Genomic DNA, 24,920 nt, shown 5'->3' on the forward strand with positions numbered 1-24,920 from the left:
CAGAACAATGCTTTCTTCTCTCTAGGAACACTGTGAAGCCCCTTCCTCAGATGGCATCCATTTTGGAAAGGATATTTCTCAGCCCTGCCTCATCTACATCCAAAGGAAAACATCCAACCACTGAAACTAAAAGCTCTTGCTTACAGAAAAACTGAAGCATCACAGTGATGTCCAGAAACAATTGTGAATAACCACAGGCATGACATTTCAGGAGACGAAGCAGAATTACTGAGGAACTTCCTATTTACCACAGAACTTGGAATTAAACTGGAAATATCATACAAGATGGAAACAGAGAAGCTGCAGTTCTCAAAACTTAAATCAGTGGTGAATGTATCTGTTACTCACTTTTCATTGCGCAGACCCCGACTAATAAGGATGACACTCTTATCTCCCACCAAAATAAACTGTAAGTTTCACCAAGATACTTCAGTCTTTAAGGGTTCCTGGTTTCTGAACATCAGTTTACCATAAGTATAACCGGACATGATTGCTCCACTAGTAAGAGCCTAGAAATTGCTCTGCAAAGCTTTTCTAAATAAAACCCAACAAGACATACTTTCTTCTAAACAAATATTACAAACTGAAGAAGTCATAACGGTTGGTTACAGAACAGTATCTATGCTCCTCTAAGGCTGTAAAGCTGGGATGCAAATTGGTTTGAGATTTAAACCCCCTGAAAAACAGGGCAAATGTACTACTTTCTTCTATGGACTCTATCCTGGACTAGAGTTTCTAGAAGTGCATCCTTTCATCTGGGATTTTGGGAACCAATCTCTTTCACGTTTACTCCTGAAGTTAATTTAACCCAACAGAGACACTTCAACAGCACCCTCTTTCAGTTCCCAGCGGCACCGACTGATCAGACAGAGCTTGAGATCAGAAGTCCTGCATAGATAACAAATAGGGACATAAAAAGCCTGGTCAACTGCAGTTACTCCTGGATCAGCTTGGATATAATATGTCGGTTTCAGACCTTCCGCCTGTTTGTTACGATTCAAGTGCCCTTCAATGACTAAAGCCTATGTCAAGTCAGCCCAGGTGGTTGAGCACCCAGATGCTACACCCATGCTTTGAGATCTCCACACTCCCAGACGTTTCTTCCCATAGGACACACCCAGAACAACTTCAAAGCTTTGTGTTAAGAAAAGAGAAGGCAAAGCAAAAACTTCAGCATGTGCTTACAAAAGCAGGTAGTCCCTCCCTTGTAACACCAGTTGCCTCTCAACACAGTCCTGGGCACCGCCTCACTTGATGGGTATAAATTGCACTTCCTCCCTTAAAAACGTGAGGAAGCATATAGAGTTTTCTGAAACCCTCTGTACATAGGAGTTTGAGTGCCTAGAAGACAGTAAAACAGCCTTTCAGAAGAAGAGAGGAGAAGCGACCAGGGAACCCTCCTCAATTTTGATTGATGGCCAAATTAAAAACCAGCAAGGATCAGCTTAAGGTCTGGAACAGTTCTGGCCTAAATTACCATTGGCTTGAATGCCAGATTTGCATGAGTTTGAATTTTGAGATGACTATGAGCTTTTGTTACACAGACAACAGTAGTCCTGGAACTGAAACAAACATGTAAAGACCCCCAAAAATATGAACATAATGGTTATGTGAGGACTAACATTGGATGAACTACTGCCAGAACCAGCATGGCTAAGAATTGACTCCAACCATAAGGGCAGGACCTAGCTAATTTCATCAAAGGCAGTGTAACTATAGCAACAGAAGGAAAAAAAAAGTTCACTGAAGCTATAGAAGACAGGAGGAAGAAAAAGGGGGCAGGGACACGTTCTCGAGCTATGATGAAAAGTGACCAACAGAAACCGGCAAGCACAAAGCCTTGTCATTGCATATGCGTGAGATGTGGGGGGAAGCAGGCTGTGCTTGGCCTTCTGGGGACTCAGGGGAGGTAGACAAAACAAGGCGATGTGGGACAAGGGAAAGTGGTAGTGAAGAGCAGGACCCGTGGCCGAGAAGTCTGCCTGAAGCAACGCATACGACTCCACACAGGTGACAGTCTCAAATCCAGCCCTGGACGTCAAAGACTTCTGGGTGAAATTCCTAAAGACACAATTAAACAGAGCAGAGGTTTCTTCTTGTTAACTCAACGCTCCCCAAATACTGCTGTCTAGATGAAGAACATGCCTGCAAGGGAGCATGACTGAACTTACACAGGGACCTGTGTTGCAAAGGATGTGCTAAAACTCCGTAAGCATAAAGAGCCTGGAGAACAAGACCTATATTTGCACAGCACGGTAAATGATGCAGAGCAAACTAGTCTTAGCTGCGCCACAGAAACTAGACGTTCTGCTCTGCTCCCAGAACTGATTTTATCTGATGGATGCCAGCAGCCTCTGAGACAGATGCTCATATTATCTTTATTGAGCTACTGTTGGAAACACACCTTTCAGAGGTTTCAGTCAGTAGATGACTGCAAACAGTTGGTTTTATTATTGAAAGATTTTGGTTTTATTATTGAAAGATTCTTTTTAAATAAAAAAAGTGGTCTTGAAAAACATTCCCTTAAGGGTTACGGACTGAATGCACATATATATTTAAGTATCGGTGATATTTCTGAGGGAGTCCTAGACACCTAAGTGCTCTTTCACATCTCAGTTGTTTTACCACATAAAGCTGGTACATCCATAAAGTCAACAGGAAATTCACTACAGCCTTAGCCCAGGTTGGCCAAAATCTGTAGTCTGATGGGCTACTTACACCAACTAGCAGGTTAAGCACCAGCTCAGCCATATTTTCAAGGAGTGACACTGACCAAATAGCCGCTACCAGATCCAACACAGACTTGCAAATGTACACACACTTTCCGGGCTGGTTGGCCTGTCAACTACCAAGCAGCCCCATCACCCAGACAAAATTGCTTCAGCCCTTGGACACCAGCTGACCCTGTCTGAGCCTGTGTTCTAATCACGGACATTTTTTGAAACAGCTGCTCGAAGTCTCACAGTTTACATACATGCAGACTTCAAAATTTGTTGGGTTGAAAACAGATAAACAACCCAGTTTTGCTGTGCAACAGCAATTTCCAGTTCACCACTGAAGTAGCGCCCCTGCTGAAGGAACGTACAGTGCTTTCTTGCCAGCTTCTGCAAAGGACCAAAAAAAAAAATATTTTTTTAAATCATTAAACAGCAATAGAAACACCTGTAAGTAATACAGTTCGTGAAGTCTAGCTGTGCTGTTTAATTCCCTTTCACAAATAAAATAATAAACATCTATCTTTCAGGAAAAAGCACCGTGGAAGCCATTAAATAGAGCCAGTGCTTGCTGGTGTTTCCCATGCTGCGCTACGTTAAATATGCCATATGTTTTCCAGTTATTAAGATAGAAAAGATCGGTAAAGCCATGACAGGAGCTCCTGAAATAGGTAGATTTTAATGGCATGCACAATTACTTTGAGAGGAACAAAAACATTAAATAGATAAAAATGATTTTAAAGGCAAACAAACAAAATCTCACCTTTCACACTATAACCATCACCGGTACCTTCATTCTGGGATCTTTTACCAGTTATTCACAAATTAACACTGATATGGCAGTGAAACGGCTACGGTTCTATTATGGTACTATTGCACCCCAATAAATAAAACTCTTGAGAGTTTTTTTTCTAGTATGTTCCCATATTCTACTCTGGTAATTACGGCTCCAAAGGAGCTCTCCTTCCCTCTTGCAAAAGCATTAGTCTTTGCACTTGAATGAAAGGTCAAGACAAACGCAATACCTGCCGGCGTGGGCCCTACAATTATCACCAGTCAAAGCAAGTGTCACTCTAACAGATCAGTCTTTCTGGATGGGATAATGGGAGCCCTGCCTCTCAAAATCATCCTACTCAACTAGAACCACCTGGCAGGCACTTAAAATAAAAAATCTGGATAGGAAAAAATTACAAGTGCAACTTGTAACTTCTCCTGAGCCACTCACTGCCAGCTGCGGCTCTGAGGTCCCCCTCAGAGCCTGGCTCTAGGGAAACAGGAAGGCAGAAGCAGGGAAATGACTGAAAAACAGAAAAACTGCTACCCATTCCTACAGTGACACGTTCCTCTGAGCTTTGGGTGCACTTTCTTGCAATTGGCTGAATCCCACCCCCCCCAACTTTCCCGTCTTTTTTTATCTTCCCCTTGAATTTGCTCCCTGCTGTGAGTGAGAGTTGCCTCCTTCCTTCAGTGCTTGCTTCAGCTCACAGCTGCTTTCCAGCGGGGCTCCTCATCTTGCCTTCTCCACCTTGCTGGCTCATTTGCCCTCTGCCACCATTCCTTGGTTACCCTTGCACGACACCTCTGCCTTCTCAGTTCAGAGATTTCAAAGCCAACACCTCCCTCCTATCCTCCCATTTACCTCAGTCTTCCATATTCAGCACTTCAAGTTATTTTACCCTTCCCTACCATAACGTATCCATTTCCTCCTAAGCACAACAGCTATGTAACTTACACAGCCAAACTCAGAAGCCTTGTGAACACCAAAACACCAGTTCCTATCACCTGAGCCAGGCGGAGGGTCCCCACCCGCCGATAACAATTCAGGGAGCCATCGCTGCTCTTGTCCGCTTAAATAGCAACGTATCACGCTGACCTTTCTGCAAACTCAGCTGTAGACTTAATGCCGCCTCAGCAAGCAGGCACCCTACAGAAATACAACTTGGGTGTCCTTGCCAGGATGGAAGGAGAAAAATATTTTGGTAAAATGGTTTGGATTTTATGTTTCCAATGTTTTGGTTTTCAGTCATTAAGACAGGGAAACAGAAGACAACAGAGAAAGCAGTCTCATAGCTTGGTAGCCTTCTGGATACATCCCTTCAGTCCTAAGCATGGCCATTGTTAAACCCATCATTATCTTTCATTATAGACCTGGAGAAGAAACTGCAAACCAGATCCCAATGATTTAGCACGGTGATTTTTATTCTCTTTTGCTCTAGGAAAGGAGGGCAGAGGGCACCAGAACAGGGTCCTCCTTCCTCCTCAAGCCACCAGTGGCTATGCATGAACCTAGCACATGCCAGCTTCCTGAAGCCCTAATTCTCTAACACACCAGTGGCCTGACAGGGTGCTACACTCCCCGTTTTGCAATACAGCTTTTACATTACATTATCTTACATGATAAAACAGGTTAAGATCCTCATCTAACGATAAAGTTCTTCAACTAAAGTCTCAGTAATGAAGAGCAGAGCCCTTTATTTTGATGATGTTCTCACTGCAGCGCCTCAGCCCGATAGAGACACAGTTACACAAACCAGGTCAGACTGGCTAGGGCACTGCCTACTTGTGGTTTTCCACCTGGAATCTGAAAGCCATTTTAATCTCATTTTGTGCATTACAATTGCATTTTAGAACGATAGTTTAAACACAAGATCGATATCTAGTAAAACCAGCTACTGTTATCAACAATGAGTGGCACAGGCACCATTCCAATGTCTTCTGGGTAAATGGTTGCTTTCCTTAATAAAAGACTTTGCAGAAGAGAATGAATAAGTAATGATTGCTCCCATTCATACAGGAATTCTCCTTCTTAGATCTTAGAAGAGTTACAGAATGAGACACAGAATGGTATTGCTTGAAATGGTGAGGTGCTGAGTAGCTTAATGACCCTTGTGTGGCAAGTGAAACTCGGTTCTTCCATCAAGCCCCAAGACCAGGGCATGAACGCACAGTTGTTCTACAAACACGTAGACATACACACCCAGGTATTGTTTCCTGTTTCATAACTGTGCCAGATTTCCTAAGAATCTCTTCCCAGAATTTATGCAAATCTTACACTGCAACCCTAACCTGAACAGTAGAAATTAAAAAGAACATATGCTTTTAGTTTGGGGAGAGGGGTTGTTGCTGTCATTGACAATATTGGCATGTGCACTTAATTGTCTGAAGCGGCTAGACCAGAGAGGAAAGAAATGGGAGACGGCTTTATGAATTATTTTCTTCATCTGTCAAAACCAACGGATTGTTAAACTACAAAAGCTTTGTCAACACTAGATCTCATGACTGACAGAACCCAACAGCTAATTACTTCAGTAAGAAATGGTATTTTGCATCATATCAACTGAATATTACCTTTTTTCCTTTGGCAGTCAATCAGGTCATCATGAAAGAGTGACAAACTTACTAACAGTTTATAAAGCCAGTGCTTGGCAAACTTCTTAAACCTTGCTTATTTCAAGTTTTTTTTTGTCCATAAAAATGTTATAAAATATCAAAGTTCATAAATGATTTTTGCATGCAGGTAGAAGAGTAACGGCATCTAATCAAAGAACAGTAATGGCATCTATGCCTTGCATCTCTGCTCTCGTGCAGTATTTACCCCCGAACACTGGGAATGGAGGAGGGTGATGGAAATCACAACATCTATTTGCCTTTTTTGCCCTCCTGGACACCCAGCAGAGATACTGAAAAAGGAATCCAAACAATCTGTCCCATCCATCTAGTCCAGTATCTTGTTCTTGGATGATCACACTTGATTCTCTCTGATCAGCAATTCACAACCGAGCGCAGAAACCCAGTATAGGATTTCAGATCTTCCATCACAGTGGAAAATCTATAGCAAGTTCTCTGTGGATTACTCAGACAGCTCACAAGCTTGCTCATTCATGTTCACATCAAGCCACTTCACATAGTAGGAGGCAAACTCCATAAAACAACCTGAAGGCAAAAAACAAGGCTGGAAATAAAACACGGGAGAATTAACAAGCTTTATTCCAGGTGCTGAACTTACAGCTGTGCCTGAGAACATCAGCAACAGAAATAAAATCACACGATCAGATGGTTTTAACAGAAAAGAAAGATCAATGAAAAGAAAAGATGAGCGACCAAATGGCTTTAATGTCAGAGTTCAAGGAATTCAAAGAACAGGCCCCTTGGGCGTTTGGGCGGGGAGTCAAGGAGGCTAACAGATCACAAACAAGAAATACGAATGAGAGGAAATTCAAAGAACAAGGCAAGCACAGAAGAACGTTGAAGTTAAATAAGAATCTCTTGCCTATGTCTGCACCACAGTGTGGTCAGAAGCACAGCGCGCTTCGTCTCCAGTCTGCCATGCGAATAGCTCTTAGAGCTTGCACGGATGTGCCTAACACCGTGCAAACCTGACAGGCGCACAGGTCCCTGCGCGTTCCAGATGTGGTCCACTCGTGTGTGAGTCCTTACTCATTGTACTGGTAGACATTGCACCGGCGTACGCAGGGTATTGCCGTGTGCTCAGTCTCGCCAGTTTTGTCTTAGGAGTACAAGGGGTGCGATGCTTGGATCCATTCTTGAGTCCAAGATACACTGGATAAGGTGAGGAGAGTATTGTCTTCAAAAAGGCTGTTTTCTCCATGGCTTTGTTCTCCAGACTTTTTTCAAGATACCATTTTTCTGGCTTTTGCGCTGCTTTGCTCCACAAAGTGCATCTGATTATGGATAACCTGCATCTCCAGCTGCCATTTCAAAATGGAGATCTGATCTCCATCTCCCCTCTTCAATTGTTTGAGCTAGGAGAGGACATAAAAGCCTTCCTCTTGATGAGCCGAGGCTGCCTCACTGGAAGAGCAAATTTTAATTCCTGCCCAAGACCATCAGTCTGGTACATTTCACTAAAATTACATTCATTTGCACACTTACTATATTCATATGCCACATGCCCATTTCCTAACAAAGACGGTAAACTGCAAAGTTTGGCATCCAACATGTTTTATGGACGTTCTTATCTTGCTGTTGCCAGACAACCTGCCTAAAATGGATGCACGCCTTTACGTGATGCAACACATAAAACTGAATCCTTCCCTCAGGGAACAAATTATATGAACTACAAAAGACACGATCTAAAAATATACACCTTTCTTGAGAATGGAAGCAGTACGCATTCAGCTTACCTGTGTGACAGCGAAAATGCCGTTTCAAAGGATTTCATGTGTTTAACAGCAGAAAGGGAGATACAGACACTGAGGAAGACAGCAATTATAAACAGATTAAAAGGAATAACATTCTGTCCTTCGTGAAGTAACTGCATTTAAGGCAACTGCTGGAATTCTCATGGTACACTACACATGTCAATATGCCAAAGCAACTGACTATTTTAAATATTCACAGACTAAAAACACCTCTAGGCAACCGGCAATTTGGAATTTCTCAGGCTGCCAAGAGACGTGGGAAGCCTGCAGCCTAGATGAACTCTCTGAAGAGGTGGCCTTTCCTGGTGTCCACACAAGCCTGCTGACTGCGTCGCTTGCCGCGGGGTCCGGCTGCGTGCTAGCACGTGCTCCTCCGGCAGGGTGGCGGGCAGCGGCGCAGCCTGCACGACACCTGCGCCTTGGACGGGACGCACGTGCCTGGATTGCTGCCTCTGCTCAGCTAAGGAGGTCCACAAAGCCTCTCTGATTTCCAGCTCATGTTGTACCACCGCAGCGTACTGCTAATACAGGGAATCACAGAATCATCTCTTAGCCAAGGTTACAAAGGCCTCCTGAATCTAAAAACAGATCCAGAACAATACTAGAAAACTGGCTACTTTCCAAAGCAAACTTGATACTTCAAGTTGCTTCTATTTTTCTCAAGGATTTTATCTTCTTTTCCTCCCTTTCCATCTTCAGATAGTATGATAGCTTATTAACCTATTTCTGACTGCATGGACCATAAGGGCAAACAATATTTCCCATAGCAGCTAGAGAAATCACTTCCCAAATGATGCTGGGAAAGTTTTCAGGATATTTTTGGTAACATTTAACATGATATGGCCAAAGGCACATGACAAAAGAGCTCTCAAAAGAGCGCTTGTAGATATAAGCCCTGTTTAGTAATACCTACTCAGTACAGACCAGCTTGGTTTTGCCGGAAATATCTTCCCATTTTTATCAGTGCAGTTTGCAAAGTATTCCGACCCACAGCACTTCAAACTCACTTAGTGTTAAACGATCACACAAATTTAGGTAAATGAGGAACTGGGCCCTAGAGATGCCACTGAAGTTACTTAGCCAAACACCGGTTAGAGTGAGATCCTTGAAAAAAATCTAACCTGCGATGTTCTGGAGAGCTTTAAGCACATTACAGTTCTTGCAACAACTGTTTGTAAGGTCAGAGAATACACAAAAAGTAGTATTAAGAAAAACAACACATTCAACCATCCTTACAGAAATAAGCCACAACTACTTATGGAAAACGCTGCTCTGGGAGGAAAGACGATGCACAGCTAAGAAAGAAGTATACTCTTCATTTAAAGGGTGGTGCATTTAAACAGCGGAACAAGAATCTTTTAAAGCATAAATCTGCTAATAAAAAAAAATAAATTAAGTGACAGTTCAGAGTTCCTGGCTAATTATGCAGGAAATTCAGGGGTCAACTGACTATTTAGCCAAAGTCAGTTCAACGCCTTTCCAACGCAGGCAAGCGGTGCATGTCCAGAGAGGGCGACACGGGGCCAGGCAGAAGACCAGTACTGGGGACACCACCGTTCATGAGCGCCTACTGGTGCTATCAGCGTTCTGCACTCTTTGGTACTTGTGAACACTTAAAGTCATCGTACTATTAGAGTAGCAGCGTACGGCAAGAACTTGGTACGGCGGTGCTTTGAAACACCTGGCTACATCCCTGGCCTCCTGTGCCATCACTACCCACCCCCTTCCACAGCACAGCCAGGGCAGTTTTTTTGCAATTGCATATTTTAGGGCTTTCTGCAAAACTCGGATCTGAAGCAGTGTGTCTCTTGCTTTCACAGGTCTGTCTTTTGGGACCCTTCCTTTTGCTATGAGTCTGTGCAAACAACCGTGACTCAAGACAGCCATTTCTCACTGACAAAGTAATTCTAGGATTCGTACAGTGCTAAAAGCTGCAAAAGCCTCTTCTAAACACAGAGGATTTAACACACTCTAAAATACTTCTTTTTTAGCCTAAAAATCTGTAGTCATTGACTTTACATCCACATTCGGGGTGCTGCACTCAAAATTCCAACATTTAAAGGAACTGAGGGTGCAGGTTCCCAAGAGTCGCAGGTAAACAAAGTTTCAGAAACCAGCAAACAAGAGGTGTGCTGAGAAATACTGCATTCTTCAGGCACAAGCAGGTACTCCAGCAGTCTCTCACTCAGAGGACGTCTAGGACCTGTTACTCACTCACAGGAGAAAAATCCTGCTGAGTCTGGTGACCTTCCAACCGTACAGCAGGAACTGAGAAAGTACCGCACCATACATCACCGATATCAAGGGAAAAAGAACGAAAACGCAGGGGAAGTAAAGGACAGAAGCAGAATTTTAATGTGCTCCATTAGTCTTTCCTGTATATCACTCATTAAGTGGGTCCCTGATAAAGGAGCAGGATAAGAATTCAGCATCTATCTGCAAGCCAGTTAACACCACCTAAATCCACGTCTAACAGCTGATGCTATCAGGTTTACCGATATTGATCATTGGTATACGTGTACATCATGATCCCACCTTCTCCACTATGTCTGTCACAATAGCTTATGCCCACAAATGAAAAATCGATTTAAAAAAATCTTTTTGGTGGAAGAAAAGTGCTTAGAAGATTTAGATTCTCTACATCTTCTGTTACCTTTCCTACTCTAGAGAAGAAAAGCACAACTCAGAAGGCCAACAGGATGAAAACAAAAATCCAACAGGAGATTGATCTTTTTTTAGGAGGATCATTTCAACTTTTTTTATTTAACAAAATTATTGAAGAAAAAAGATGGTATGACCGCACAAAATAAAGGGAAAGTCTTCCCCAAAGGCACAGAAAGCAAAATGGTGAGTCCCATTCTGTCAGTGACACCTTTTTTAATTCTGTATTCAGCAGCAGTACTTCTTGAAAAGGAGGGTTGATCAGATCTTTTCTCTCTTCAAATATAGCAGCAGTCAATAAAGCAAACAAAATGCTAACATGGGGAAGGAACAGGTGGAAATGAATACTGAAACACTATAAAAACCAATGGCAGGACAACAGCTTTTGTATACGGTTACTAGAAATTAAATCCTGGCTTCATGGAAGTCAGAGGGAATTCCACGACTAATGTCAATCGGGTCAGGAGTTCGGCCTCTGTTAGTAGGAGATACTGCAGAAACGCAGAGTTCCGCAACAGGCAACTGGGGTGATCAACAATAAGACAAGTCTTTATATGAACACAGCTGAGAGAAAGTAATAAAATAAAGTGAAGTGAAGAAAAGACAGGTAGCTACGTAACAAGACTTCACAGTTGTGTCCCACACCTTCAGAAGAACACCAGGAAGCAGGTGACTCAAGCCAGCTAGTGCAGGCTAAGACACTTACACTTGGATTAATTATTTCCTGGAGGAAGCAATAAACCGGCACTCCATGTGGACACAGAGGTCCTCAAAACCAACAAGAAATGCCGGTGGTCTCAGGAAGACTCTGACTGAGCCACTATCAACATCTGGGTCTGAAAAAAGGTATTTCACTATCTGCAACTGGTAGTAGGCAACTTTAGCAGATCGGGACCCAAAGCGGTTTTAAAAATACTGACTTGCCTTTAGAGTAGGAGAAGCAGAGAAGAAGAAATTGTACTAAAAGTCAGCTAGAAAAACGTGTTTGCCTTTGCAGGTGTAAATCTACATTTGCTTCACGTTCAGCAGGGAGAAGCCGGAGCACTTTTAAGAAAGAAGCCCCGTGCAGGAAGGGACCACTGTGCAGCGCTAACACTGGGCAACACTGAAGCCCACGCAGCTGGGCTGACTCGATAAAGCAGGGCTGAGCCCAGTGACCCATCACAGTAGGGCAGTCAGCCTTGGAGGCCAACAAACAGTAAAAGCAAAAGAAAAAAAGAAGAAAAATTTGGTTTTGAGCAGGTGGCGTGAATGCGGTGCTCAGAGCACCCCAACCACCGCTCGTGGGCAGGGCAACTGTAGCTGAAAAAGGGCCGCTCTGTGTAGGCAGCCTCGTTTCCTATCACTGTAATCCTCAAATCCTCAGATTACAGCGGAAGACGTGTCTGAGGCAATCAGCTGGGTGACTACCAAAGCCTACCGGCTGGAGAGAAGCCTTCCAAAGGAGCACTTCTCTTCACCCAGTTGGGAAACTTCAGCACAGTCACTGTCTAATAAGGATGGCTGAGGTTTTTGTGTGTCTGAATGAGCTGAATGCCAGAAGCTGTGTAAGAACTAAATTTACCACCGCAGTGCCAGGAATGCTTGCATTTTCTGTGGAAATAAAATCTCTGGGCCATTACCCAATTGGAATAGCAGCTCTTTTACTTAAGACATTTACTTATTCTCTTCCTGCATCTCCCGTGCTCCAGTTCCAGTAAAATCCTGCTTGGTTTCCAGAGTTTTTTATGGAAACACACATGCATGAGTTCAAAAGTACCAATATTATGTGAGTAACATTAAGCAACTCACCTCGTTGGGTTCCTCTGCCTCTTGCATTTATTCTTACGAAACAGAAAATGAGCTGCAGCTGTCAGAGTGCTGGCTGACCTGCTGGGGACTGGACTGCATTCCTGCACACATGCTGACATAGCATCTTCTAAAGTTTATTTCCCAAGGGGAAAGGGTTATAAATAAGTCTTATATTCACAGTAAATCTCCTGCCCTTCATTCCCTAGAGCTCTGATCGCGGGCAGTTTTTTTGTCACAGGAAATTGCATCAAAGTTTTCAGAAAAAGTGTATTAGCTTACATGATTTGCTTTTGTCAAACTGCCTTTAACTTGACCCTCACCAAAGCTAGATTTTAAAAATGTAGTTTCGGTCTTTTCTATGTTCACGGCTCTACACATTCATTATCTGCAGAAATCTGGACATCTCTGAAATCTGCAGCTGTTTTAGAGGCTAATAGATGTTATTGAAGTATATTTTGTATTTTTTAGAAGTAACTTTTAAAAACCCACAAAGAACTGCAGAACGATTAAAGGCATTTCTGTACACCTTCTGAAAATACGTCTGGTCAGATCTCTAGGGAGGCTGTTTTCTCTTGGGTTTTACACTTAGTATTGAGTGAGAACCTGAAGCAATAAAGAGGGGCTTCACCGCGGGCCCTAGAATCCAGCAGAGAGGATTCACTTGTGAGGCAGGATTCTCAGATTGACAAAATGTTTGCTAATCCCATTACAACAAGGTTTTGATCCAGGACCAGAACTTCCCAGCCCATACCTCCCCCCAGCCCCAGCCCCTACATCTATTTCTGATTCCTCTTAGTTTTGAGAATACAAAAGATAAAATTATCCCTAAATGTAAGTACTATCCTTCCAGTTTGAAATGACTACTTAAGTATTTTCTTAGAGATTAAAGAATAAGTAACTGCTGCTTTGGAAATCCATTTTTCTTAAAGGATAAACCCTAGACAATATTGTCTATCTGGACATTACAAAAATGTCAAAATTCTCCCTGAGATTTTAGTTTTAAAGGCATCCAGTGAAAAAAGAAATATCAGATAGTGTGCAGGTGTTCTCTAAAAGAGGAAATAGATGATTTGGCCCGGGAAAGGTGGGAGGCCAGGGGGAAGGGTTAGATGCTTCTGAGCTGCATCAGTGCAGGCAGTTGGACTGATGAAACAGTAACATAGGATAAGGATGCAACCTGCAAGAACAACTGGATTACGCTCTGAAATACAGAGACTTAAAAAAAAAAAGACGACTCAAACCAGAGCATCCTGGTCCACATTCAGACCCTCCCTGTGGAATAATCGCGGGAGGTGACTTAGAGATTAAACCTATGTTTTTAGAAAAGGTACAGCATGGAAGAAGCTGTCAGGGTGGGGTGCAGCTGCTATGTGAGGAATCCATTCCACGGAAGGTCCCCCGTAACCTTAGGTGTCGGCAGTGCCAGGAGACCTTGGCGCCCTGACTCCAAGAGGAGTTGTCCGGAGGGTGGAGCGGTGCCGAGGCATCGCGGCCAGGCTCTGGGATAAATGGGAACTCGAGGTACCCTGGAGCTGGTGCGCTGCGTATTTGCCACCCTGGGGCAACAGGCCGTCATACTGTTGACAGCATTCTGCCCTTTTGGTGAACTTTGCTCATTATAATATCACTATAATACCAAAACACACCTCCATCCCAAAAGTTACCCGCCTCTAAGGTGCGACCACCCCTCACTGGGCACGTGCTTGGAATTTCTTCTGGTCTATGCTTTTAGAAGTAAAGCGAGGAAATTTTACAGCAATCCTAACAAAGGTGTGTGTGACTAGAGTCACTCAGCTCCACCTGAAAGATAAGAAAATAGTATAAAATGTGTGAAGAGGGTGTTAGGGAAGACACGATCATGTACCACTCTGACTTCTGGGACCAGGTGATGGGCTGAGCCTCCTTCCCCCCACCCCGGGACACCTTTGGGTAAGATTGCAAACCTCTGTAGCGTCACTTTAAACCCCTAACGTATTAGAGTTGCTTTGCTTCATATTAGAGTCACTTCATATTTGTTTAGCGTACTTGTAGCCTAGCAGTGTACTCATAGCTTTGGTATTTATGTGTGTCTTGTAACCAGCAATCTTATCACCGGTAATCCAAAGAACCTGCGTCTCTGTTGCTTTAATAAAGTGCACTGTGTGTTAATCTAGCCGTGATCGTTCTCACTGAACGCCACCAGCCTGGGCATCTGCCAAATGAGTTACTAACAACAAACACTCTGATGGGTGGTTACTTCTACAACCCTTAGAAAATAAACCGTTGATCAAATCTGAGACTAAGACTGGACTTAGCCCCACCTAAACTCCTCTCAGAGAAGGATTTTGGAAAGCAAGGGGGTCCTGTCTGAACCTCGCGACTCAACGGTAGGATCTCCCCCAGCCACTCCTCAGACTCCTACCACTGACGCAACACCCCTGTACTGGAGACCCTGATTTTGGGTTTCAATACAGACATTTACAAAAGGTGAGCAAGACTGATGCAAATTTGCATGGAAATGCTAAAGGTTAGATATGGTTTACATCATGTCTTTTCCATTTTAACCCCTTGCTTCCATACATAAAAGTGCTTTGCCTTAAGGAAGTTACAAATGTCACTGTGTTTTCACAGGCATCCAGGAGGAAACTCATCTATGGGATGAAATAATTTGTTAGGTCAGGCAAGACCCGAGGCTGGTGGGCAGGGATTCCTGCAACAAAACAAGCATCATTAACAATAGGAACCAACTCAGAGGAAAATGCAGGAAGGACTGGCACTTGGAAAGGGTAACCACTTAAAAACTAATCAAAAGGTACAGTTCACCCGGTAGTTTGACAACTACCTATTAATCTTACAGATTAATTTTTAATAATCCTCAAAACAGGGAGGTGAGGACATTTAAATATCAGGTCTGAAAAAAGCCTGTGGCGTCCTGGACGTGCTCCCTGTAGGCTCTAAATAAGCTTTCCTTGCAAACTCTTGTTCAACATGTGAACAGGAACAGAAAAAAAAAATCTTCTCTAGAGAAAAGCATTTGGATAAACCTCTTCCAGTCACTTAAAACTCAAAGCTCTAAAATCAAAAAGTAGTGAAATAGGTAGCCTTATCCTGCAGCTAAAAACAAAGCAGCACAGCAGAGAGGTAAATTACAAAAGTAAGAGTTCAAAGGGATAAGTGGCCAATTCTCTACAGACAGACAAAGAAAAACTAATACTTTTCTTGTGAGGTTCCTTAATACCATCTGCTGCTATACCCTGGAGGACAGAATGGATGACATCAAAAAGAGAATGTAAAATTGGAAGAACCTCTCAATACAAACATGCATTTAGTTAACATCCAGATCGTCGCTAAAAAGAAGGTTGTACCACAGGGTTGAAACTTCAGCACACAATGAATGTGCTGCTTCTATAGCACCTTTTCTCCAAACCAGTATTTCCCCTCCAAAGGGAATTACTGCCCTTGTTCAGTGCTGAACAGCAGTAGGGAGCAGCTCAAAATGAGCTGAACAAGATGGTATCTAAGGTAAGTTGTAAGAGGGATGTGATGAGGTCAGCTTGCAGTTTAAAAAACCTCTTGCAAAATATGCTCCTGGAGTTTGACAGCAGTTTCCCGATGCAGGCGAATGTGGCGGCCACTTGGCAGAGCAGAAACCTGAGGCACGGGGAAATTACACTGCCCTGAGTGAAACTCGCCCCTTCCTATTCTACTGTTATCCGCGGTGTCACTCGGCGTCACAGCCAGCAGCTGTGTCCTGTTACAGGCACATGGCTGAAGAGTGCATGTGGTTTGCACAGCATGAGTTTCACCTTCAGTGAAGCCGTGCCAAGGCAAGAAGCACATGATCGAGAGCCCTTCCTTCCATTCTTCTTGGTCATACAATGTAAACCTCCAAGCTGGATCTTGTCAGGGCATTGATCTTCACACGGAGCGTCAAGGCTTTGGGATCTGCCTAAGGAGATGCCTGCTGGAGCCCACCACCTGGCAAAGCACTAACTACACCTTAGTAAGCGCTTCCTCCAAGTCAGAGCAACGGTCTCGTTCACCCCACTGAACCTTCCCCCTGAAACTTTTCTGTTTGTGCCCACCACTTGTAAATGTGATCCCAAATTCTCCTTGCAATTCCCTGGCTGTAAAATGGCCTTTAGATCTCCAAGCGTGGTGGTCCATGAGAATGCAGAAGGTGCTCCACAACGCCATCATTTCCGTGCACAGAGGCAAGCAAACTGAGAGCAAATCGAACAATAAATTAATGTTCAAAGATGCTGGTTACAGGTGAGGCACCACAGCATAATGATTAATAATGATTAACCGTATGAGCAGTGGCTAAAGTCACTTGGTTTGTTCAGCCTGGAGAAGAGGAGACTGAGGGGAGACCTCACCCCCATCTATAGCTCCCTCCCAAGGGGAGGAGGAGGGGCAGGGCTGGTCTCTGCTCTCTGGTGACCAACACCAGGACCTGAGGGAACGGCAGGGAGATGTGCCAGGGGAGGGTTAGGCTGGGCATTAGGAGAAGGTCCTTCCCCCAGAGGGCGGTGGAGCCCTGGCACAGGCTCCCCAGGGAGGCACCACGGCACCAGCCTGGCGATGTTCAAGAAGCACTTGGACAAGGCCCCCAGAGACACGGTGTGAATTTGGGGTGTCCTGTGCAGGGGACAGGAGTTGGACTTGATGGTCCTTGTGGGTCCCTTCCAACTCAGGGCACTCTGTGATCCTGTGATAAGGCATCTACAGGGTTTTCCAAAAAAGTTGGGATTTGGGATCTTGGGATTGAAGATTAAGAAACACTACTATGGACAACAGTTGTGTGGGGAATCCTCATCGAGGTACTTTGATATTTTAATTTTTACAGCCTTTGGCACATGCAGAAACCCTGCAACCCATGCTCCCAAGCACAGGGGCACAACTGGAGCATAGCAGTGGAACTGAAATAAGAGGATTACATTTCAGGAGGGACATGTTTGGGTGTGAGACTAGAGGCTTAAGGGGATTAAAAGACAGGAGCTGCTTCAGAAAGTGACAGGGTGAAAAACAGCAAAGCCCACACGTAAACATTGCCCATAAGTAAGCATTGCTCGTATCCTTCAGCGTTAGAGAGATACAGTGAGCAGAACAGCAAATAAACCAGTGACCACTTCAACTGCATCTTCAGCCACCTCCACTGTCCCCAGCACCATCTTAACTCACGTCATACCTGCATTTTCTGTCTCCTTTTGCCTTTTGTCACCCTTGTTTCTGCTTAGCTGCTGAGCTTCCCACATGAACCAGCCCTTTTCTCCTTTCTTTCTATTATTATCTATACTGTCTTTCTCTGTATCGTTCCCTGTCACCACGGGAAAACAATTTGTAAATACTTTCTAATTCAATGCATCAAAGGGATGCTATGTTCCTATATAAAGGAGGACGACTTCCATATCAGGAAACTAGAATGGACAGAAATATAGCCGTCTTCATAAGATCTAATCCTGGGTACAAAAGGGAACTCCTGTAAGCTTAAGAAAAAAGAACTGCAATAATTTTTAACTCCAGGGGCACTTTATTTTTCTGCTAGCTAACATTTCTCAAAGGTAGAGCATTAGATTTGGCTTCCTGTTCAATATGCCCTTCTAACAAATACAGAAGTGGTAGTTTTATTCCCTGAAGGATATGGAGTTAAACTCACTAACAAGAGTTACAAATGCTGGAGGGCCTAGCATGACTGGAGCATCCTATCTGGATGTAATTTAGAAATCAGAAAACCCTGCCAAATTCTCTTGAAAGCATCAATTAAGAGGAGAATTCAGGAGCAGGGCTCCGTGGTGCTAAGCATACCATGTGGCAAAGGGCTGGAATTGCTTCAGAAAGCTTATAACCCAATACATGAAAATCGAAAGACTACAGCAACCTGACAACAGACACTGAGAGGGATGGATACCGGTGTATAGAGTAAAAGTTGCCAGGCATGTTTATGTCAAACGCATTAAAATACACACACACACACAAGCATGCGTGCATGCATATATACATATATATGACAAAACCCCTACAAACTACATTTTGGTTTCATTTAATGGAAGGAATCTGCACTAGAGAGGGCCAAATCCAAGGGCTACAGTAAACTAAGCCAAAGAAACCCTCTCAAAAGAGAAGTCCTACAAGTGCCACCTGAATTTTAATGACAAGGTAGTTGAATTCATTTGTATCACAGACAGCATCAAAGAGCATAAGTTAGGATGACCGCTGAGCCAGGGCTTGGGAATAGGAAGTTCACTAGCTGTAGTCAGGCCTTTATGGCCTTGGATACTAAACCTTCCCAAAGTTTGCTTGAAAAGAATAGGACAGAAAGTCAGACATCACCTCTGAAAATCGCTGACAGGTAAAACTGGTTCATATCTATAAATGGTAAAGAGGAGGACAACTTGCAAAAATGCTCACATTATGTTGAGCATACTTAAATTCCCTTCCCACTGTTGCTCAGGAGCTCGTATTTCCTCCTTGTTAAAGTCACACTTACTGCAGATGCACTGTTTTCATTTCAGATATATCTGTGTTCACCTTTCTTTTCCGTTCAGTAAAAAGCATGTTAACATCTTCCCTGGAGCCAGATAGGGAGAGGTTTCTACTTGCACTTCCACAAATCAAAAGCAGCTGCTACATGGCATGGCATGGCAGAAGTGAAAACTCTTTTAAATAAAAAGCAGAAGAGCAAAAAGGGGAAAGGGGGATAGAGCGAGTAATAAGCAATATATCCTGCAATACAACCGAGAAAGGTTGGACTAGATGATCCCTGAGGTCCCTTCCAAGCTGTGATTCTGTAAGAAAGAGGAAAAACAAAAGAAACAATCCTCCTCTCCCCCTAATTTTTTTACAAACCCTTTCCCCCCCCGTTTTTTTTTTTTAATGGCAATACAACAGTTACATTTCTTCGTTGAATTTGGGATGAGAAATGTAGGTCTTCCAATGAGAGACAAATTGTAGCAACCATTAATGGTTTGAAGCATCAGGAAACATTAGACTGAAGGGCCTGCTTCACACACTTCTTTGTGGGCTAGAGGAGAGAATCTAATGGCAAAGGAGAATGAGGAATTCCCTTTCCGGCCGTACCCACCCGAGAAACATCCTTGTCCCCGTTGTACCTTGCCCACTTTCAAGATAATGGGCTGCAGAATTGAGACTGTTAACCCCCATCCTATGTCTGTTGTCTCAGAAATCCTCTGACAAAAGAACCTCAGCTCCCACCGCTAAGTCTCTCCCAGTTGTCATTTGCCATAGTATTATAGCGAGTTTGTAGAATACACAGTTTCTTGATTAAAAGACATTAAAATGTCTTTTTTAAACGTAAGTGATAAAAATCTGCCTTTGGGTCAGATAATCACTGCATTTATCAGGCTTGATTTTTCTATGGCATTATATAAATTTGACCTCTATTATGTTTGTTTTTTAAAAAGGCTACCTTTGTTTTATCTCTTGAATTATTGCATATGTTGCTTTATGGCTTTTCCTCTCCACCCAGGACAGCTAGTGACAATGTACGCTAGATAACCTGGAGATAGTCTCAGTCTTACCTCTAAAAGGGCTTTGCCCCAGTGTAGCTGAGGGAAATAGAGAAGGAATAGAATGGTTTATAGAAATGGTTTATTCAGCTTGTAATCAGCTAGAATTCTTATAATCCATAACACCAGTGCTTACAGTTTATTCGGAGGACTGAAGTCCTCTGATTTTTAAACCGTGTTGTGTAAGTTAAGGCGGCCTTACTTAGGAACTGAACTGGCTTGGTCCTGACACCACTCTTCAACTCCCCTTTATATTTAAGGCGGCATTTTTTGGAAGAAGAGAACATGCCCAATGCATAATTAAGAGCTTGGATAGGGTTGTCATTTGTTTAAATGTCACAGGTGTGCCATGAAAAAAACATGGTGCAAAAGCAACTTATACCTACACAAAACTCCCTGCCTCGCACAGGCAGTTTTCCAATCAAAATAAGCTTTACGGGCAGCAAGATCTTTTTTAGCTTTTCTTTTGACTGTCTACAGTGTGTTTGCTCTTTGAGTACAGATATTGTGGTAAATCATGAGCCTTCAAAGTATAGCTCAAGTTTTTAACTCTCTTACCCTTATAGTCATAGGAAAAAATTGCTAAAAAGTATTCTCATTGTGAAAATGCTTCCAGTCAAAGCCTAAAACAGCTGGTCAAGTGATGATGTGGCAATGACGGAGTATAGTAACAAGAACTTGTCACCGAAGTTCATTACTTCAAGGTTGATGAAAAACAACAGGGACAGTTACAAACGGTTGCCCCTTTGAAACCAGCGACTCCCAAGCTTTCCTGCACGCAAAGGCATTTCAGAGATGTTGACTGCAGCTACGCTCAGAGTTTCTTAATTTAAGAGCTTCTGTCCAACTGTAATAACTACAGCAGACTGCAGGACAGACAATCACTAAGTCAGCTCCTACTCTGACCCCTGATCGTAACCTGGGAAATAGGAAGCCAACAGAAGTTAGGAGGCTAGTTTGATTTGAAACAAGGCATATTTTTAAGGAAAGCAATGCACAGGCGGTGTTCTTATGAAGACCAGAGTGGGTGCAGGGCCAAAATTATGGAAGAGAGAAATATTTAAAAAAAAAAAAAATACCAGAAGCACCATTCCTGAATAAAGCAGGCGGAGAAAACACAGGGATTATTACTTTTAACCACAACAGCCCAGCCTGGATTTGAAAGCAGAGCTAGTGCCTCAAATAGCCTAAGGTATTACATCTGGTTCTTCAAACTAATCCTACCCCTTCGAGACAGACAAGGACTTCCTTTGGGAAGAGTGTCGTTACATTTCAAAGTCCTAATGTTAACCACTAACTGTCAATTGAGATAAAACAAGCACCCCAATGAGTCATAAAACTCTAATTTTCCATTAGACAGCAAGAGAAAAACTGATGACAAGAAACAACAACTTTAAGCCATTAACAGCAACCAGATGGAATGGCAAAAACTATTAAAAGAAAACTATTAACTTAATATCAAGAGAAAGAAATAACAGTGTGTAGTAACCACAAAACGCCTCAATATGGAGACCAACCAACCATCAAGGTCAACATAAGGGAGCTTAAATTGGTTGGTTTTGAGATTGCTTCCTGTTACGCTAGGCTAAGCTGGGAACTTGACATTAAATTAGAAAGAAAGGAAAAAAAAGATCCCCGAACAAGAGAAACACAAACCCCCGTGTTCACAGCAGCCCAGCTGACTAACAGAAGGTGCAGAAACCAGGTCCTGGGAGAATATTTTAATGACATTTCTTCCCCTTCCCAACACCCTCATTCCCTTTTGAACTGCCTATTCTTATCATTGAAGAGCTTCGGGTTCACTTTTACTAAGAAAGGTGAAAGATTCACACGTTGCCACAGTCCACACTAGGACCCAGTATAAGGTTTGTCAAGGAACATGCCATTTCAAGTCACCAAACGGCCAATGAAGGGCTACTGGCTCTAGTGCTCAGAAGCCAAACTGTTTACCACTTTTTAAACAGCTACAATTCAGTTTTGTCAACCTCTGATACACAAAAAAAATCCACGATTCAAATTTCAAAATAATGAAATTAGCTTAAAATTCATAAAACGAGTGCACACATCCCCAGTACACCAAAACACACATGATAAAAACAAGGCAGTGACAGGAAGAAAATATTAAAAATACATGTTTCAAACATTAGTTAAAAAGAAAAATAAAAATTTGAACAACATTTTAAAACCCAAAAGGAACCTTTATCTTCCTAAACTTTCTTTCAGTTATATGCAGGCAGATGCATGGGAATGGTAACTCCATGCTCAATCCAGACATCAAAAAATTACCATTTCTTTTAACATAATCATCTCATCATTTCAGTAGCACTGATTTTGCTTTTGAAATGTTACTTCTCAGGAAGAAGCAACAGTATGCTTGCTTTTATTTTTTTCCTGGGGGTGGAAATGGTGATTTGGGGTTTTTTGGTTGGTTTTGGTTTTTTTTTTTCTTTACTGGGACTGAAATTCAGAGGCGTTTTTTTTCCACCAGATGAGGCTGCCATTCACAGAGGCCAGGCTGTCTGAGGTTATCACCTAGCCAGTAGGTTGAAGTCATTCTGTACTTTGCCACAGGCAAAATGGAGAAACAAGGCATGAGACAAAGGGTGGAGGAAAATAATAATTGGTGTAGTCTTTGAGCCCTGAACTACTTAACTGAAGAAATGGAAAAATCACCCTCTTGCAATGCTCTTCTACATTACCTCACCTTCCCTGAGACAATAAGCTCTTTGGAGCACATCCTATGTCTTTAGGCACTTCTGGACAGCTTTACAGTACCCTTCTGATATCTGCAGATAACAACAAAGTAAGAGAACTTGGAGAAACAGCATCTGTGGATATGGTCTGTCCAGCCACGTGATGAAAGGCTTGAGTTGGGCCCTTCTGATTTCCTCATGGCTAGCCTCATAAAGAAAGCACATTAATTTAATTCAAATGGATGAAAAATTATTCACTACCAAGCAGGAGACAAAGTTCAGGGCAAGGGTATTTTAACTCATTTCACGCAGGGCAGCTCCCAGGCAGACTTCACAGACCCTGCAAAGCCATGCTGGGAGAAACAACTACTACCTCCTTCAAAACCGTGGTGGAACTGCTTTTGTGAGAAGCTAAATCACTTCAGTGATAGTAAAAGGTGACATGAACCTCACAGGTTATGCTTCCGAGAGAGGCAGAAGACCTTTACAACATAGGTCTTCAGAGGCCTACTTTTTTTTCAGCCAGTCTGACTCATAAAAAAGCCTAGTTTCTGAGATGATAGGCAAAGGCATTGATTGCTCAGCTGTTCTTGATCATCTTGGTTTAAGCCATGAAAGGTTCCCACCTGTAATAGCCACCAAGCAAATACATTTATCAGCAATAGTTATTTGGCAAGCCTGAAGTCAAGATAGTAAAGTAGCACCAGGAAAGTCCTTAATCACGGTCTTTGTCTTTCATCCACGTACAGCAGGCAGATGAGAAAGGGGTGTTGCTAACAAAAAAAGGTATGGATTCCAAGACACATTACAAAGGACTATTTTTAGCAAATGCAACCGTTAAGAAAGGAATGTGTAGCTTTAACAAGTGGAAAGAATCTGTAAGCAAAACCAACACACTCAGAACAAGTGATGTTTAACAAAAATTAAATCCCAATGTCAAAAATACATCAAGACAAGACGTGAAAGGGAAGGAGAGCAAGCCACAAAAGACATCAAAAAGGAGAGGAGGTGGGAAGAACAGCATAATCTGAAATTCTCTCTGTTTTTTACAGATTTATGATTGTTAAAGATCCAGACAGAAAAGGTTATCTTTTTTTTTTTGGTTTTGTGTCCTGTTTTTCTCAGCAACTCAGCGTAACAGTAACTTCACAAAGTTTAGCTCTGCTCTATAGCTCTGACTGAATTGTCTATTGACAATTGCCTATTTTTGCCCTTCTCCAAATGCTCTTCTAATGTTGTCGTGCAGTCGTAGGGTTTCCCCATTGAGGCTGACTCGTTTCTATTGTAGCTGACAGAACTACTGCTCTTCCAAAACATTTGTAGTCCTTTGATATGGCCCAGATTGAAGGACTCTACATAGCAAGTGAAGCATTATTAACAAATACAGAAGGTGTTACTTGGTAGCTGTAACACTTGTGGCCACGCCGCATATGACAGAGACAATTCTCTGTCAAACCACTCATCACAAAAGCTTTAGTAATTTGCATCGTCTTCTAAGATGCCACTACCAGGCATCCTTACTGAAAGCCATGGGGACACGCTTACCTCTCAGAGGAGGAGAAGTGTGGCCAGTCAGCAGTACAGCTGAGTAATTTTCATGAAGAGACGGCAAATTGTACTGACCACAATCACCAATGCCAGTGAGGGCCTGGCTGCCTTTAACAGGTGCAGCTAAAATCCATGGACATCACTCAGAAATGAACACATCCAAGCTTTGAGAATTACAGTAATCACATAAGATTATTTAACAGGAAACTTAAACAAGATCAAAATTGGCAAAGCTGGAGACAAGCCCTTTTTCCTGCATTTCCAGGTACTCCTGGTACCTCTGCGGAAAGAGAATTTAGGCCTCAGAAGGGAAGAGCCCAACACCAGTTCTAGTTAAGGAAATGGTCAGGGATACACCGCTGATTTTTGGGTCATGGAGATGTGTGTTCATGGTTTCGTTGTTGGTTTGGTGTGCTCCTTGGGCAAGGCACTTCAATTTATGCTTCAGTTCCTTCGGGATAAAACGGAGCAAGCAATTATTTTTCTTGCCTCGCATGTCCACTTTTTTAGACGAAGTTTTGAGAGATGAAAGGTGGTCTTTTCCCACATATCTACAACACGTAATACTTAGTAAAACAGGACATAACATGAGGGGTCCTCAGTGCCACTGTCACAAGCCACCAAAAAAAATAATGCTTGAGGAGCGAAAGTACCTGATTTTTTTTTTTTAAAAAGCAAACCATATTACTAATTGATTGAATTCATATTCCAAATCAGATGCCAAACATTTTGTGACTGAGGATTGGAACTTTTGCTAAAGGCATTTCAAAGAGGAAATAAATTTCAAATGAAGTTAAAAAAAAAATTACTAACTATAAAAAAGATTTTTTAAGAACTGCCACT

The 24,920-nt window shown here is 42.7% G+C and overlaps 1 protein-coding gene across 9 annotated transcripts in view; it reads right to left on the reverse strand.

Moving 5' to 3' along the window:
• MARCHF8 (membrane associated ring-CH-type finger 8) overlaps positions 1 to 24,920 on the reverse strand; it is a 93,921-nt gene that overhangs the window by 21,906 nt on the left and 47,095 nt on the right. The window contains exon 1 of one of the 9 annotated variants that reach the window (XM_064463710.1): positions 22,541 to 22,588. The exons of 7 other annotated variants lie outside the window; for them this stretch is intronic. In XM_064463710.1, the coding sequence (XP_064319780.1) occupies positions 22,541 to 22,573 (33 nt within the window). In that variant the 5' untranslated portion in view covers positions 22,574 to 22,588. Of the gene's footprint in view, positions 1 to 19,202; positions 19,289 to 22,540; positions 22,589 to 24,920 lie in introns of those variants that run through there. One more of the 9 variants, XM_064463708.1, reaches the window with a different exon arrangement.

The sequence above is a fragment of the Phalacrocorax carbo genome, chromosome 12, assembly GCF_963921805.1.
Source record: "Phalacrocorax carbo chromosome 12, bPhaCar2.1, whole genome shotgun sequence".
Classification (NCBI taxonomy): Eukaryota; Metazoa; Chordata; class Aves; order Suliformes; family Phalacrocoracidae; genus Phalacrocorax; species Phalacrocorax carbo.